Source organism: Nannospalax galili, unplaced genomic scaffold (assembly GCF_000622305.1).
Source record: "Nannospalax galili isolate Female #2095 unplaced genomic scaffold, S.galili_v1.0 scaffold585, whole genome shotgun sequence".
Lineage (NCBI taxonomy): Eukaryota > Metazoa > Chordata > Mammalia > Rodentia > Spalacidae > Nannospalax > Nannospalax galili.
In genome coordinates this window covers 127573-145405 of record NW_008354016.1, presented here as the reverse complement: position 1 = coordinate 145405, position 17833 = coordinate 127573, and the positions used below count along the sequence as shown (strand labels likewise).

The 17833-nt window shown below is 38.5% G+C and overlaps 1 protein-coding gene across 3 annotated transcripts in view; it reads left to right on the top strand.

Moving 5' to 3' along the window:
• The window catches only part of Prmt9 (protein arginine methyltransferase 9), a 50029-nt gene that overhangs the window by 19814 nt on the left and 12382 nt on the right, over positions 1–17833 (top strand). For 2 of the 3 annotated variants that reach the window (XM_008851101.3, XM_029555031.1), the window contains 5 exons: positions 3112–3214; positions 4494–4600; positions 10020–10212; positions 11945–12128; positions 14195–14912. In XM_008851101.3, coding sequence (XP_008849323.1) covers positions 3112–3214; positions 4494–4600; positions 10020–10212; positions 11945–12128; positions 14195–14912 — 1305 coding nt within the window. The remainder of the gene's footprint in view (positions 1–3111; positions 3215–4493; positions 4601–10019; positions 10213–11944; positions 12129–14194; positions 14913–17833) is intronic. The other variant, XM_029555032.1, reaches the window with a different exon arrangement.

Genomic DNA, 17833 nt, shown 5'->3' with positions numbered 1-17833 from the left:
AGCCCAATTAACAGAAATAGGATTAATACTTCCAAATCCTCCAATTCTTTTTCTGGAAGATGATCCAATAGGTATAAAAGAAAGAAGAATCAACTGAGCAATTTTATCACCTATAATAATAGGATATGAGCTATTAGTAGTAGTTAAAGTTTGAATTTCACCTTCAAACTCTGCATCAGTTACTCCTGGACTCAAGCAGGTTTATTATAGTGTATTTGTCCTAGAAATCCTGCCAAGGCTATTTGTAATGCATCAGTTTGTGCAAGCAAGAACTTAAAATGATCTTGGGGTAAAGAAATATAATAGTGTGGATATCCATTCCACTTATCATAAAGCTTCTGTTATGATCTTGCATAACTAATGCAGCAAGCAGTTCTTCATATTTACTGAAAGTTTTTGAAAATGTATGTTTGGTATTCATTCTAAAGGATTCTCTTGTTGAGCCAGCACTGCAGTTGGATAATTAAGAGTAGACAAAATAATAAAATCAATAAGCTTATCAATGTCTACCCGTTCCAAGAATTTATTTTTATAGCTATTTGTACATAATCAAACTCTTGTTTTGCTAATACTGTAGGACTATTAAGAGCAGGATCACCCTGGAGGATTTGAAATAAATTATGTAACTTACAAGTAGGAATACAAAGCACAGGGCAAAGCCAATTAATATCCCCTAAAAGCTTCTGAAAGTCATTTAACGTTCTTAAATTTGTTCTAATCAAATTTGTGCCAATTGTGGATATATACTCTGTCTCATCAGAGAAATAAGAAACACAGAAAACAATAGTACCAAAAAGAAAATGCGAAGAGACAACATCATAATACTCTACTTTTAATCTATCCATGACACTGTAGTATAGACACTCTATAAGAGAACATTAGAGAGTACCAATGTTACAGTTATGGCTGAGGAAAGGTCCTTGGCTGCACTACAAGGGTCAAGGGAAAAGATGGTTAATTGCCCCTGATCATTTATAGGGGGCCTTGAGGAAGGCTCCGGCTCTTGTCCCGAATATGGTGGTCGAGACATTGAAATAGGCTTTTTTCTTAAGAAATTTCCATCAATATCTTTTTTAAATCTACAATCTCGAGCCCAGTGCACACCACGATGACAGCGGGGACATTTGTCTGGTAGTTTTGATTTCACTGTTTCCATTTGAGGATTTATAGAAACTGCAATTCCATTGACAGGAGGATGTCGAATAACTAGAAATGCAGCTTTTGACGTAGTAATCTCAGAATCAGATTCAGAGTCAGAAGTTTGTGCCAGTAATTTTGCTGAACTCTGAGAACTTGGAGCTGAACAAGGAGGAACTAAAGGCTCCTTCTTTGTAAAAATATCTAGAAAAGGCTTCGAGTAAATAACCTTTTGAATCTCCTCAGCAACTTTATTTTTTAACTGCTCAGGAAAGATTAACTGCTTCATTAGAAGTACGAAAGACCTGAGGTGGTAACATGCTATTTGGAGCTTGATTAATAGCTGTTCAGATGAGTGCCCACACAAACCAAAAATCAAGCGGTATTGTTTCTCCTACCCATTAGTTCTAACTCTATCCCAGACGTCTAAATCTAAAGTTCCTATATCAGGAGACCATGAATTTAACTCTACAACTATTTGCACACTTGTGCTCCCTTACTACAAAGAATATGAATTAAAGAAACAAAAGGAGTAGACTTACCCTGTCCCAGTATACTTACTTAAATTGCAACTCTGTCCTAAATACCTCCTCAGGGTGCAATGTTGGGGGTTCCTGTTTGGGTGCCAGCTGTCATGGTGCAGTGACCACAGTCCAAGCTGAAAGGCTTGGGGACCCCGACGGATAGAAATCAGAACGCAGGGGATGCAGAGGCTTGTGTACCAGTGCGTGTTTATTGTGAACTAAAGCAAGCTTATATAGAAAGCAGATCTGGGGTGACCAAGGAATAATCAAGGATACAACATAGGGGATAGAGAGGCTTGTGTACCACTGCATGCTTATTGTGAACTTGAGCAAGCTTATATAGAAAGCAGATCTGGAGTAACCAAGGAATAACCAAGGATACATCATTAAACAGAAAGTAACCAAGAAATAAACAAGGATACATTATGTTACCACCAAGAATACATTACTTCACCAACCGAAACTCACACAACGTTTACAGTATACAAGATTCCGCTACATAATATGTGTAATATCTTAGATATAAAGTGTAGTTTTTGATTACTCTTAGCAACTACTAAAATCTATTATTTCTATAAAGAAACCAAGCTTACAGTGCTGAGAAACTCCGGTGCCCATAAACTGAAACAGAACTCTTAAGTTATGTTTCCAAGACTGCTAATTAATCAGGGAAGCATAGCCTGTCAACTCGGACCACAGAAACAGAGATCAGGGAAAGTCCCAGGGTGGAAGCATTCCAATTCTAAAGTCAAGCTGTGCCCATAATAGCTCCCAATAGCTCTCTGACTTCCGCATGTGTGCTATGGTATGTGTATGCTTACATACACGCACATACTCATGCACAGAATAAATAAATGTAAAAACAAAATGACAACCGAGAAAGACAATTCATTTTGAGAGAGGGAGTCATTGATGGTAGAAAATTTATATATACTCCCTCTCCCTCCCTGACTTTTTTTTCCCCTTCTTAAGAGTGATTTCCCTGCAACCCAGGCTGGCCTCAAATTCACAAGGTAGCGAGGGAGGTTGACTTTGAACTCCTGATTCTCTTGCCTCCACCTCCCAAGTGCTGGGATTATAGGCATGAACCACCACTCCTGGCCAGGTGAAAATATTTTTCTAGAGTGTTAGAATTAGAAGCCAGATGCATGATATTAAGGAAAGATAATGGGCATCAAGTACTCTAAGGACTTTGGCAATGGAAGAAGAATCTGAGGAGGCAACCCTTCTACCTCCAAAGCAAAGAAAAGCCAGTGAAGAAGAGAGGAGCCCAAGGAACATTACCGTCAGTCTTCAAGATTTGAGGGATAGATGTAAACATGCAATATATGAGAAAAGTTTATGTGTAGACTTTCTATAACATTTTCATTTTTCTCCTCTCAGCTTTGACATCTTTATATAAATAGTGTGACATTTTACTTACATATATCTTTAAAAAATCATTCTATAGAGTGTCCCTAGTTGTAACAGAAACTGTCGATGCAGGTTTATTTGGAGAAGGAATTGTGGAGAGTTTAATTCACGCATGGGAACATTTACTTTTGCAACCAAAGGTAAGCAGCATGAAAACACTTAAAATTGGCTAAGAAAGATTTTAATATTTATCATTTTTATTTATTTTATGTGTATGAGTATATTGCCTGCATGTATGTAAGTGCACCCATGTTGTGCAAAGGAATGATTTTTTTTTTTTTTTGATCTTTTTGAGACAGGGTCTCCCTGCAGCTCCAGCTGACCTGGAACTCACTATGTAGACCAGCCTGGCCTTGAACTCACAGAAATCCACCTGCCTCTGATGGGATCAAAGGCATGGGCCACCATACCCAGCCGCAATAGAATGATTTTAACGGAGGTTCATTGAACCTCTAGAGTACTAGAGTATTTGCAAAGCTATGAGATATTTTCCCCTACTCTCTACGTGTATATTGTATAATTGGAAAGTAATCCATGAAAAGTAATCCATGAATACTTTATGTACCAGTGAGTTTCATAAAAACGTACTGTAGGAAGGAAGTCGCAGAAATTGAAATTACTGTGGAGGGACTGACTGAAATTCTTTAGTGTAGCTGTAGAAAAAGAGGCACTTTAAGTCCCACAGTGGTCAGTGAGTATGTAATACTAGCTCAGTACAATTTTCAGGTGCTCATTGAACTCAGGCCACTAAGTGGACAGAACTTTTATCTTAAACACTGCAATACTCTACTATAGCCCACAAATCATGTGTATATTAAAATTAATTCACTATGAGGATTTTAACCGGTAATAAAATTTCACTGTTTATAGAAAATGATACATATTGAACATGGTTAGAAATATAGTTTATTTTTCAAGTAAATAATGATTTGATTTCTTGTTTTTTTGTTGTTTTTTGGTGCTGGGTACTGAACTTAGTGCCTCACATATAGCTAGTGCTCTACTGCTGAGCTATATTCCAAGTCCAGATTTTTTTTTTTTTTTTTTTCTGGTCTCTTTGAGACGGTCTCCCTGTAGTCCCAGCTGGTCTGGAACTAGCTATGTAGACCAGGCTGGTCTCGAACCCACAGAGATCCACCTGCTTCTGCCTAAAGTGCTGGGATTAAAGGCATGTGCCCGGCCCTGGTTTCTTAATTAAATCATACCCCAAAATGTTTTGTTGCATAGGCTTACATCTATCTCTCCTTCTCTCCCATCCACCTTTGTAATTGTATTATACATAAATGTGTGTGTATGTGTGTGTGTATGAAAATTCTTTAACCTGCTTATTAAGTTTTTTTTTCCAGTGATTTTCATATTGTCTCATTACATACACACTTTTTTGTACCTATAATAATACAATTTTTACTGTACTTTCAGACCAAAGGTGAAGGTGGTAATTGTGGAAAATATGGGAAAGTTATACCAGCAAGTGCTGTTATATTTGGGATGGCAGTGGAATGTGCAGAGATAAGAAGGCATCATAGGTAAGCGACTAGGGAATAGTAATCTGTTTTTTTGGTCTTTTTGAGACAGGGTCTCCCTGAAGCCCCAGCTGGCCTGGATTTGCTATGGAGATCAAACTCACAGAGATCCACCTACCTCTGTCTCCCAAGTGCTAAGATTAAAGGTGTGTGCCACCACACCCAACAGCAAAATATTAAAGTAATTTTACAGCGACTGCTACTTCACACATTTAGTGCATACTTATTTGGGTAAGACTTTACAGTTTTCTAATCTTCAAATTTATGTTTAGTTTTATTTATTTTAAATAGAATGCCAGGATTAAAGGCAGCTTTTTCTAAATGGAAAATTTTCAGTCAACTTAGTATCTTTTTGTTGTATGAGAGGCTCGTGTAGAAAAATAAGTTCAGATTGATTTTAGTTGAAGTTCAAATACTTTCCACTGTAAAGATAAATTTTAGCTTAATTTTTTTTTTTTGAAACTTCATTAATGTAATGATTGGGCCAAAAACAATTTTAGACGATTCAAAGAAGTCCCCTTCCTGAGTAATTTATTAATAGTAAAGGTAACAAAAGTATTTTAGGAAATACTGATAAATAAAAGAAGCAGTTAAAAAGCTAGGCATGATGGGACACATTTTTTAAAAATATTTTATTATTTTTATTTTGTGAGTATATTTCCTGCATGTAGGTAAGTGCACCTGTGTCATGCAATGCCCACAGAGGACAGAAGAGGCTGTCAGATCCCCTGGGACTGGAGTTACAGACAGTTGTTAGTTGTGGGTGCTGGGATTCAAACCCAGGTCTTCTGCAAGAACAACCAGTGTTTTTAACTGCTGAGCCATCTTTCCAGCCCTGGTGGGACACACTTTTAATCGCAGTACTCAGAAGGCAGAGGCAGGTAGATCTCTCCGAGATTGGGGCCAGCCTGGTTTACATAGAGAGTTCCAGGCCATCTGGGGCTATAGGGAGATGCTGTCTCACAAACACACACACACACACACACACACACACACACACACACACACACACACACAGGCAAATTAAAAATCACCCTCATGATTGCTGCTTAATCATGAGGACTGGAATTTAGTACCCATGTCAGACAGATCTCTTAACTCCAGCTTCAAGGAGTATGATGTCCTTTCCTGGCCTTTTTCTGCACCCACACAGACAGAAGCACATATATAAATTGAAAACAATAAATCTTAAAAGTAAAATTACAGTTAAAAAAAATCAGTGTAGTAAGAGATCTAGTGCTATATATTTAAAGACAAACAATGGACTGATAAAATCTTGAGTTTTTATAATACAGTATGAATGTGTTATTGTATATTAGCCAGAAAAAAGGCAATTAGAGCATTGAGACAATATTTTCAGCTCCTTACATTAGGCATTAAACATGGTTGACATGTTTTCTTATACATGTAGGAAAATGTACACATTGTTGGTACAATGTTTAAGTCATTCAATAAAACCTCTCATTAAGTAGCATTTGCATGTTTGAGAACTTACCCTGACATGTATGATAATACATGTGCAAGGTATTCATTGTAATACTGTTATTTTGGAAAAACCAAAACAAGAAAATATTTTTTAGTAAGAAGAAAATACTTGAATAAATTATAATATGGCATTCACCCAATGCAGTCTTGTTATAAGTGTCCCAGAGAATTAGTTACATGTATAGGGGCTGGGAAGATGGTTCAGTTAGTACAGTCCTTGCTATGCAAGTATGGGGACCTGCTTAGATCCCTCAGAACCTACATGAAAAGTCTGACAAGGCAGTGCATGCCTGTAATCCTACCACAGGAGAGGCTGAGATAGGATGATCCCTGGGGCTCACTGGCCATCCATTATAGCTGAATGGATGAGCTCCAAATTCAATGAGAGACCTTTTCTCAAAAATTAAGATTTTGGGGTGGGCATGGTGGTGTACATCTTTAATCTCAGCACTTGGGAGGCAGAGGCAGGTGGATTTCTGTGAGTTCAAGGCCAGCCTGGTTTGCATAGTAAGTTCCAGGCCAAGTGGGGCTACATCGGGAGACCTCGTCTCAAAAAGACCTAAATAAACAAACAAACAAAGGTTTGGAAAGATGGGGAGACATTCTACATTAACCTCTGGCCTCCACATGCATGCATGTGCACACTTGTGCATGTGCACACACATGCACACACACTTACATACACATACAAAATAAAAGAGGTCATGGTATACTATTGTATGAAAGAGACAAGTTGTAACTTAGGAGCAATGAGCATAACTACCACCCAGGTCTTGGCTTCAAAATACCATTTCTCACTAAAAAGAACTATAGTTTCTTGGAGAAATGGCTAATTCTAGGACTGGGACAGGGTAGAGTCAAGGTGATTCTGGAATACTATATATCAGAAAGTAAGGAAGTGTTTTTAAAAAAAATCCCAGGGCATTTCATATTTTTTGTTTTTCTGAGACATTGTCACTCAAAACTTGTGACTTTTAGTTATTAAAATAATCAGTTCCATTTGATGTTTTATTTTTAAAGAATATGATAAAATAATTTCTAGAGGTAGTTTTACTTGAAGTCTTGGGCCCTTTTTATTTGTTTTTATTGTATGTGTATGATTGTTTTGTCTGCATGTACACCCATGTCATGCAATGTCTGCAGAGGCCAGAAGAGGGTGTCAGATCCCCTCAAACTAGAGTTTTGGACAGTGGTTAGCTGCCATGTGGGTACTGGGAACCAAACCTCTGGAAGAGTGGGCAGTGCTCTTAACCTCTGAGCCATTTCTCTAGCTCTTGAACTGAAGTCTTATGAATGCATATAGACAGAAAAAAAAAAAAAAAGATTCAGGGATCAAGTGAGAGGAGATGAGGTTGTAATATTTTCTTTTAGAAAATAGCTAAAATTTGTCCTGAAGTTATTTTTTTTCCAGTGTAAATTTGATTGACACAAACATTAAAAAATTTTTTATGCATTTATTCATTTGTGTATGTGTGTGTGCATGTGTATATGTGCCATGGTACACATGTGGAGGTCAGAGGTCAACTTGAAGGCATTGGTTTTCCTTCCACCATGTGAATACTGGAGATCAGACTAAAGTTGTCAGACTTGGCAGCAAGTGCCTTTACTGGCTAAGCTATCTCACAGGCCCAACACAGACTTGACGGGGTCTCCCTGTAGCCCTGGCTGACCTGTAACTTACTATGTAGACCAGACTCTAAATCTCAGAGAGATCCTTCTGCCTCCTGAGTGCTGAATTAAAGGTGTGCACCACCACTTCTGGTCTAAGTTACCAATTTTATGTCCCTACTCATAGTGTGATTGTATATTTTATGTGTGTATATCATTTAAGAGCCTCCGCACCTGAACCCTTCACCCTGCCAGTCCTCACCCTGTGAGAGGAACATGGATAATCTCCATGATAACTTAAAGAAACTGAAAAGAACTGTTGACAGGATGGAGGATAAAAAGATGTTTTGATTGTCTGCTTTAGGCCATGGCTCAAAGTAACACAGAAACGAATAAATAAATACAAGGGGAATACTTCAGTTGTTTGCAAGTCTGCAACTCCACAATCTTCCTGCATAGCAGAATAGCTCACATCATAGCAAAAGCCAAAACCTAATATATGTGAATTCCGTGTGTAGACGCCAGATTGATTTCACCACTGCTGTGGCTGTTAAATAGCAAAGACCAGGAAGTGCTGCCTCAAATGGGCAGGGCTCTAGGAAACATAGGATCCAGCAAGTGGTGCACAGATGTAGTTGACCATTTAAGGTCATTGCAGAAACAAAGGCTGCCAGTGAGAAGCTCTTGACTGTTCATGGCTGATGAACTCTAGCGATGAGAATGGTAAACAAAACTGGTAAATCTGCTCTATCTGTGAGGGAAATTTAAGAACGTCCACTATAATATACAACAAATATTTGAGAAGTGAACATCAAATTAATAATTAACTCATATTAGCTTACAGTACTTGAAAATTAAAAAATGGTCTAAGGTACCAGTTGGAAATAGGTTCTGAAAGACTGCCCATGTTAATCAGTACCAAAACCTAAAAATCAGACATATAGGTATGGGAGGGTGGGAATAATACCAGTAACTATGGTTCAGCAAACAAAATAACAAACTAGAGTACACAGTTATTCTTAGAATTTTTCTTAAGATTGGAATTTTCAAAACTTTCAAAAGAAGCCAGGCGTGGTGGCACATGCCTTTACTCCCAGCACTTGGGAGACAGAGGTAGACGTTCTCTGTGACATCAAGGCAGCCTGGTCTCCATAGGGAGTTCCAGGCCATTTGTGGCTAATCTCGTAATAGCTTACAAGGTAATAGGAAGCTGCATAGTAGCAGAGTTAGAGACTTCCTAAGTGTAATGCATCAGACTGATCAGCTAAGCCATGCTCTTGAGCCAAGATAGTCTCTCACTATAAGCACCTAATCAAATGAGCCTAGAGTAAGTTCTGTGTACATGGTAAGCCTAAAAATGGACACCACCCCAACCGTTGGTGCTTCATTAATTTTTGCTATTCTGTTTATATCAATTTTGTTGGCCTTCTAGGTAAAGTCTGGTAGTCATCCTCAATTAGTGGTTGTACATCTCTTAACAAAGTTATACATGTTTATGACTTTAAATACCAAGAGAAAATTTAAAACATTGTTTTTAGAAGGAAAATTATTTTAGTTACTATGTTTATTTTGAAGAATAAAAATCCTTTAATAAAACCCAGCTTTAGAAAAACAAAGTTCAAAGTAACTGTAGATAGCTCATTTAAAAAAGTGAATAGTTTTTTTAAAACCTTGTTTTCCCTGTAAGACATTTTTAGAACCTAGCAAAAAAATGGCATAGCAATTTTCATGAATTCTGTTTGATTGTTGGTGATGAGTGTAAGTAGAATGATACTGTATCATACTTGTAAGTTAAAAGCATTTCTTTAATATCTGTGTAAAATGTTATTAATTAATTCTCAAATCTAGAATGTTGTGGTATAGAACACAAAGAGGTCCTTCTGAGATTGGGTTCATATGGCATTTTAAGTTTCAGCATTTTCATATTAAACATGTAATAATATTATTTCACATATTCTCCAAACACATGGCTCTCAGCACATTTTCAAAAAAAAAAAGGAAAGAAATTTGTAGTCATAAGATCTTACTTCACTTTTGTGATTTTGTGATTTTGTGATTGTGTGTGTGTGTGTGTGTGTGTGTGTGTTTGTTTTGGTCTTTTTGAGACAGGGTCTCTCTATATCCCCAGCTGACCTGGATCTTACTATATAGACCAGGCTGGCTTTGTTCTCAAAGAGATCTTCAATGCCTCTGCCTCCTGAGTGCTGGGATTAAAGGCCTGCAGCAGCATGTCTGACTCACTTTTGTATTATTCTCAACTTACTTTTAGATGGTATTATTTGGTAATTTAAAAACTCACCTTTCTCTCTTTTATTTCATCTCTCACTAGAGTGGCTATTAAAGATATTGCTGGTATCCATTTGCCAACAACTGTGAAATTTCAAAGTCCAGCTTACACTTCTATAGATACTGAAGAAGCAATTGAACCATATACAACTGAAAAGATTAGCCGAATTCCTGGAGGATATTTGCCTTTGACAGAATGCTTTGAAATTATGAAAGTAGATTTCAGCAATCTTCAGGTAAGAACAAAAAGTTAATTACTACTTTTATTTGTTTGTTTTGTTTTGGTCTTTTTGAAACAGGGTATCCCTTATAGCCCCAGCTGGCCAGGAACTCACAATGTAGACCAGGCTGGCCTTGAACTCACAGAGATCTGCCTGCTTCTGCCTCCTGAGTGCTGGGAGGTGTGTGTCACCACACCCTGCTAATTACTACTTTCAGTTATTAAAATTAATAATGAATTATTTCAAGTAATTCATGAATTATTTAAAGTAAAATAGTCTACGAAGTTGCATGAAGTTCTATTTATGAAGAAAATGATTGACAGTTAATTAAAATTCCATTTTGAAATTATTCTCGTTAACTACCAAGGAAAAAGCTCCCTGGGATTTGTTGGGAAAGTATGATGTGCCAGGAGCTTTACATGGGTCTTAGGGTCTTACATGTTGCTTACATTAAATAATTTCTGCCAAATCATTATATATGTGAATGCAGGGGCCAATGTTCCAGTCTAAATCTTTTCCTACTTTTCTGCTTTTTTCTGTTTTTTCTGCTTTCTTTTCTAATTAATGGTTTTCCTTGAAATGAGCAATAACTTAAATCTCAAAGTTGTTAGGTCAACATCTCAGTTCACCAAAGACTAAGAGTCCTGAGACAGAGAACTTTTGGATTTTTTGAGTTTTATCTTGCTGGGGATTGAATCCAGAGCATTGTACATATTAGCAAGCATCTGTACCACTCAGCTCTACTTCCAGTCCTTTACTTTCATCATTAAAGCCAGGGCCTAGTAAGGGTGACAGGGTGGTCACTCTGTTCGTATATGTGTATATCAGTGGGTGGTCACCCTGTTTGTATATGTGTCTATCAGTGGATGGTCACCCTGTTTGTGTATATCAGTGGGTGGTCACCCTGTTTGTGTATGTGTATATCAGGGTGATCAGAAAATGTATGTATAGAATGCTCAAAGGACCCGAGAGCCATTACATAGAATCCTTTTCTGAAAGAATGCCCAGGTATACATGTTTCAGATGAACCTGTTGGCGTGGCAGTAGACTGTGAAGTGCATTTTAACCTGGAATTATCAACATTTGATACTCTCCCCCCCCCCTTTTTTTTTGGTAACTAACTTTTTTTTGGAAGTGGTTTGCAGCTAATTTAACAATTTGACATTTCTTACTGAGGCTGAGCAGTCTTTCTGAGCTTTAAGGTCATTCCTTATCTGATACAATGTTCTGGTAGGGAATAGCAGAATTATAGCTGTTAAGTACCCTAGAACTGTTTTTTTATTATTTTAATCATTTTTATTTGAATTTTACTTTTATACACACAGACACAATACCTGTAAAAATTTTAGTTTTGAAAGTAATGTCTGCCTGCTCAGTACTTTCAGGCAATACAGAAGAACAGAAATAAAAAAGCTCAAGTATTATTTTTCTTCCCTTTTAAAATTTTGTCCTTCTTTCCCCACGTCACTTGTTTCAAGTGCATCATTCCAGGCTTGCATGTACAGACACACATACTTTTTAAAAAACAATAATCCTGATTATTTTGCCATGTGCCTTTGGCATCTCACATATTCCATTGACATTTTTTTCTTTATCAGTAGTAGCCTTATTTCTAAAAGTTGCATGGTATTCTATGATTCCCTAAGGGTCCTGGGTAGGACTGAATTTTAAAGATGGTAGTGGGTAGGATACTAAATAAGTATACAATTTATAAAATCCTCTCATTCTTTTTATAATTTTTTTTCAGGAATTAAAAAATATTGCAACTGAAAAACCTCATCCTATTCGTGTTCCTGCCGTTAAAGAGGGCATGCTGGATGCTGTTGTGGTTTGGTTTGTTCTCCAGCTTGATGATGAACACAGTTTATCCACAAGTCCCAGTGAGGAAACCTGTTGGGAACAGGCTGTGTATCCAGCACAGGCCCTGACAGGTAAGTCTGGTCTTGTTTTAGTTTTAAACTCAAACCAGCCTCTCCTCCCCGCAGCCAACCAACCAAAAACTGAAACTTGTTGCTTTAATCTAAGTAATTGAGTCAGTGGCCAAAAAGAGAAAAAAGAATTACTTTGGATATGAAGTTTTCAGCAAAAGAGGTTACTTAAGTATTTCACAATTTTAATTTTCTTTCTTCAAAAGTAATTTAAGTAGCTAAGACATAGAGTTAAGAAGAGATTAGAACCAGGCATTAATTCCAGCACTTCAGAGGCAGAGGCAGGGGAATCTCTTTGAGTTCAAGGCCAGCCTACTCTACATAGTGAGCTCTAGGTCAGCTGGGGCTACAGGGAGACCCTGTCTCAAAAAGACACCCTCCAAGTAAATAAATAAATAAATAAAAATAAAAAAAGATCCTTAGGGAAAAGCCATTTTAAATGCTTAAACATAAACATAACTTTAAAAAAAAAATTCTTTGGATTTTTTTTTTTTCTAATGTGTATTTTGCCTGCATGTATGTAAGTATGCCACGTGCATGGAAACCTGAGGAGGCCAGATGTGGATGTCAGAGTCCCTGGAACTGGCATTGTGGATGGTTGTTAGCCGCCATGTGGGTCCTAGGTACCCTACGTCCTCTGCAATAACAGTCAGTGCTCTTAACCACTGTGCCATCTTTCCAGCCCCAACTTGTTTTTGTTTTGCTTTTTTTATTTTAAATTTTTATTTATTCATATTTGTGTGTATGTGTGTGTATGTGTGTGTGTGTGTGTGTGTGTGTGTGTGTGTGTGTGTGCTATGCGATGTTGGGGGTTGAGGGGAATGAACATGCCATGACATACATGTGTCAGCTTTCTGGAGCTGGTTCTCTCCTTACACCTTTACATTGGTTCCAGGGATTGAATTCAGATTGTCAGGTAGAACAGGTAAAGGCCTGTACCTGCTGAGCCATCTTACCAGGGCCACAACCTGGGTTTAAGATGGGATTTTTCTGCATTCCAGGCCGGTCTTGAATTCATAGGCTCAAGTGACTTTCTGTCTCAGCCTCCCAGCCAGCTAGTACTACAGGCATGCATTATAATACCTGGGCATACATTTTGTTACAAACTGGCTCTAGAGCTAATGGGAAGGAATGATAGTTGTATTGGCATTTTAAATCTTGACCACATGTGAGAACCAACGGAAAGGAGTATGATATAGTCCTGATTGCAGGACTTAATCTTCATATACACTGTGAAATTCCTAAGCAATTAACATACCCAAATACCAATACCTAAGAAATATTACAAATATGATTCTGGTGAATGCTGTCTCATACTTTTGGAAATTACTTTTAGAGATTAAAAAGCTGTCTGTTTAAGATAAAACGAGACTTGGTATTGATTCCTCAATTTCATTTGTCTTTGCCTATAGTCAAAGTCTTCTGCCATCCCCCATAACCTCCTCAGTTTGATAACATATATGTTGATTGCAGTAAAAACAATAAAACCACCAAAATATAAAGGTGGATGTGGTGCCCCCCCCATTTTTAATTCCAGCACTTGGGAGGCAGAGGCAGGTGGATCTCTGTGAGTTCCAGGTCAGCCTGGTCCACATAGTCAGTCCCTGACCCACTAGAGCTACATAGTGAGAACCTGTCTAAAAAAAGGCATGATAGCACATGTCTTTAATTCCAACACTTAAGGGGTAGAAGGAGGAGAATCAAAAGTTCAAAGTTGGTGTCAGCTACAATGCAAGTTCAAAGATAGCCTAAGCTCTATCAAACCTTGTTTCAAAAACTAGCCAAACAATAAAAAAGCAGTATTTAAAGTTTCAAGATCCATTGATCCTTGGAACTCTTCAGTCTCTCCATTAAATTATATATTGATTGACTTTTTAATTGTTAGTTTTTTTTCCCCATAAGTAAAATGGTGGGATTTCCTAGTTTTTTTGGTATATTAAATGAATAGATGTAACTTGCAGTGATTTTAGGAATAGGGGATTAGATGGGAGATGGAGATGTTTGTGTGATTCTCAGGCTTAAAGTACTCCATATTAATCAGTTATATTTTTTTTCTTTTATTAATGAAGACTACTGGATAAAGCCTGGGGACCATGTGACAATGGAAGCATCTTGTCAAGATTGTTACCTAAGGATCCAGAGTATTAATATCTTGAGTTTGGAACATGAAATGGAAGTTGTAAAAAATTTTACCAAGAGTAAAGACTTTCTGTCTTTAGGAAATGAGGCTGAACTCTGTAGTGCTCTGGCTAACCTTCAGACCAGCAAACCAGATGTTGTAGAGCAGACCTGTGTGTTAGAATCCACAGAAATTGCTTTGCTTAATAACATCCCATATCATGAAGGCTTTAAGACAGCAATGAGGAAAGTGTTGTCTTCATTGGCCCCAGAGAAGCTGTGTCAGGCCATGGATACTCACTGTCAGCACACTGAGATGAGCTCTGGCAGTGGACAGAGTAATACTGAACTGAGTGCCCCTGACCCTTTCTATGTGTTGGATGTGTCTGAAGGCTTCTCTATTTTGCCTATAATTGCTGGAACACTTGGTCAGGTTAAGTCATTCAGTTCTGTGGAGAAAGACCAGCATCGTATAGCTTTGGACCTTATATCTGAAGCCAATCACTTTCCTAAGGAAACACTTGAGTTTTGGCTGAGACATGTAGAGGAGGAAGCTGCTGTGTTACAAAGGCCCAAATCAGACAAGTTGTGGAGCATAATTATCTTAGATGTCATTGAGCCATCTGGGCTCATTCAGCAAGAAATAATGGAAAAAGCTGCAATATCCAGGTAAAACAAAAAATACAAATTTGAATGGGGGAGCTTGAGTTCAGACTCAAACTAATGTAAATTAGTTGATGTTTTTTCTTTGGAATCTTTGGGTGATAAGGTGAGTTGATTATCTTACTGTCTAACCATCCTTAATATCTTGAATTTTTTCTGATGAGTTGACTCTCTAGAGGGTCTCCAGTCAGGTTTGGGGCTGGGAGTGGGGTTGGTTGCCAGAGGAATCTTGTGGTTAAAGGGTTAGAACTTTCGGTCCTTGAAATTGGGTTATTGATGGATGACTTAAATCAGTTAAATCAATTATGATTGTGTAATGATATCTTCATAAAAACTCTGAATGGGGGCTGGAGAGATGGCTCAGCAGTTAAGAGCACCGGCTGTTCTTGCAGAGGACCTGGGTTTGATTCCCAGCACCCACATGGCAGCTAACAACCATCTGTAACTCCACTTCCAAGGGAATCTGATGCCCTCTTCTGACTGCCACGAGTATTGCACGACATGGGTGCACTTATACACACATAGGCATAACACTCATACACATAAAATAAATGAAAAACATAAAAATACTTTAAAATGAATTAATAAAAAGTATTTAAAAATATTTTAAAAAACTGAATATTAAAAAAAAAAAAAACCTGAATGGAGAGGTTTACAGACTTTCCAAAGAGTGTGAAGACAGCAGAATACCAGAAGAGTGTCCCTTAGTTCGTTTCCTTCCTCTTACCCACCTCGGGATATGATACTTAAGCTAGCTGTACAGGGACTTCTTCCCACATTCCAAGCAATTCTCCACAGACATCAACGTGGTGTTCATGAATTCACTTCAGTTTTGATACTGCCCGTCTAGAGGTAGAGTCAGCCCTACAGAGCAGCCTCCAACTTCAAAGTCGCATGTGTATAGTAGGTCGTCTGAACCACCTGATACAAATTAAGGTTCCTCTTAATTTATAAAACCCTCTTCTGACTTGGTTAAATTTGCTAGAGTAGCTCACAGGACTCAGGAAAATGCTTGGCTAAAATTAACCTATTATAAACAGTATTAAACAGGATGCAGGTGGAGAGCTGCATAGAGAAGGGACATGGGAAGGAGTGCAGAGTGTCTATGCCCATTCTGAGAAAACTGTCCTTAGGAATCTCTACATAATGAGCTGCACAGAACCATGTCCTTGTGTTCTTTTGATGAGGCTCCATTGTGTGTGTGGGCATCACTGACTGTATTGGTGATTAATTCAATCTGGGTTGGAGGCTGGTCAGGGATAAGAAAGAAGAATCAACTCTAGTCATTCCTTATCCCTTCTGGAGGACAGCCCCAGTCCTGAGACTCTAGGAGTTCCTAGCCCCAGTCCTGTCATTAGCATACAGAAAGCACTCTTCTAGTCCTTTGAGTAGGCTCTAAGGGTTCTCTGTGCCAAGAAAAATGATAAAGATCAGATGTGAGTGTTATTATATGTATACCCTATGTGTATCTTCTGTTTGGCAGTTTCTAACTTTTATCCTTTGTAAAAGTATTTTTCTAAGTTCTGAGTCACTTTATCAAATTATTAAATGCCTCTCCCCCAGGAAAGGGTTTTGTGAACACACACACACACACACACACACACACACACACACACACGGTTGGCCAGTGTACTGGACATTTTAGGATTGACATATGAAGTGGAGCAGTGTGATCTTGTAAACTTTGGGTAGACAGTGTTAGACTTGACTAGAATTATAAGATAATTAGCTGATGTTAGAAAATTAATTAAATGTCTCTTGGAGAACCACTCCTTCCAGTTTGGTGTGAGAAGTGTTGATAAATAGGGTGTGCTGGATAGCTTTAGTGTCAACTTGACACACCTGGGTTGAGGGCGCCTCAACTGGTGAATTGCCTCTACTGGACTGGCCTGTGGCCATGTCTGAGGGGCATCTTCTTGATGAGTGATGTGGGAGGGCCCAGCCCACTGTGGGTGGTGCCACCCCTGGACAGGTGGGCCTGTGTTGCATAAAGCAGGCTGAGCAGGGGCCAAGGGAGTAAGCCAGTAAGCAGCATTCCTCCATGGCCTGGGCTCCAGCTCCTGCCTCCAGGTTCCTGCCCTGAGTTCATACACTGGGCTCCCTGATGAACTGTGACCTGGGATATGTAAGCTAAATAAACCCTTTCCTCCCCAAGTTGGTATTGGTCAGAGTGTTTTGTCACAGCAATGGAGAACAAACTAGGACACAGGGGAAAGCCGTTGTTAACAGACACATGCTAAATACTAAGGTAAAAATGAAGCTTTATGAGCTGGCTATGTGGCTCAGTGGTGGTTGAGACCTTGCTCTGTTATCTCCAGCACTACAAGGGTGGGGGGTGGGAGGGTGGGAATAATACCAGTAACTATGGTTCAGCAAACAAAATAACAAACTAGAGTACACAGTTATTCTTAGAATTTTTCTTAAGATTGGAATTTTCAAAACTTTCAAAAGAAGCCAGGCGTGGTGGCACATGCCTTTACTCCCAGCACTTGGGAGACAGAGGTAGACGTTCTCTGTGACATCAAGGCAGCCTGGTCTCCATAGGGAGTTCCAGGCCATTTGTGGCTAATCTCGTAATAGCTTACAAGGTAATAGGAAGCTGCATAGTAGCAGAGTTAGAGACTTCCTAAGTGTAATGCATCAGACTGATCAGCTAAGCCATGCTCTTGAGCCAAGATAGTCTCTCACTATAAGCACCTAATCAAATGAGCCTAGAGTAAGTTCTGTGTACATGGTAAGCCTAAAAATGGACACCACCCCAACCGTTGGTGCTTCATTAATTTTTGCTATTCTGTTTATATCAATTTTGTTGGCCTTCTAGGTAAAGTCTGGTAGTCATCCTCAATTAGTGGTTGTACATCTCTTAACAAAGTTATACAGTTCTTAACAAAACCTGTTCTTTGCCTTTATCAAACCAAATAAAGCTA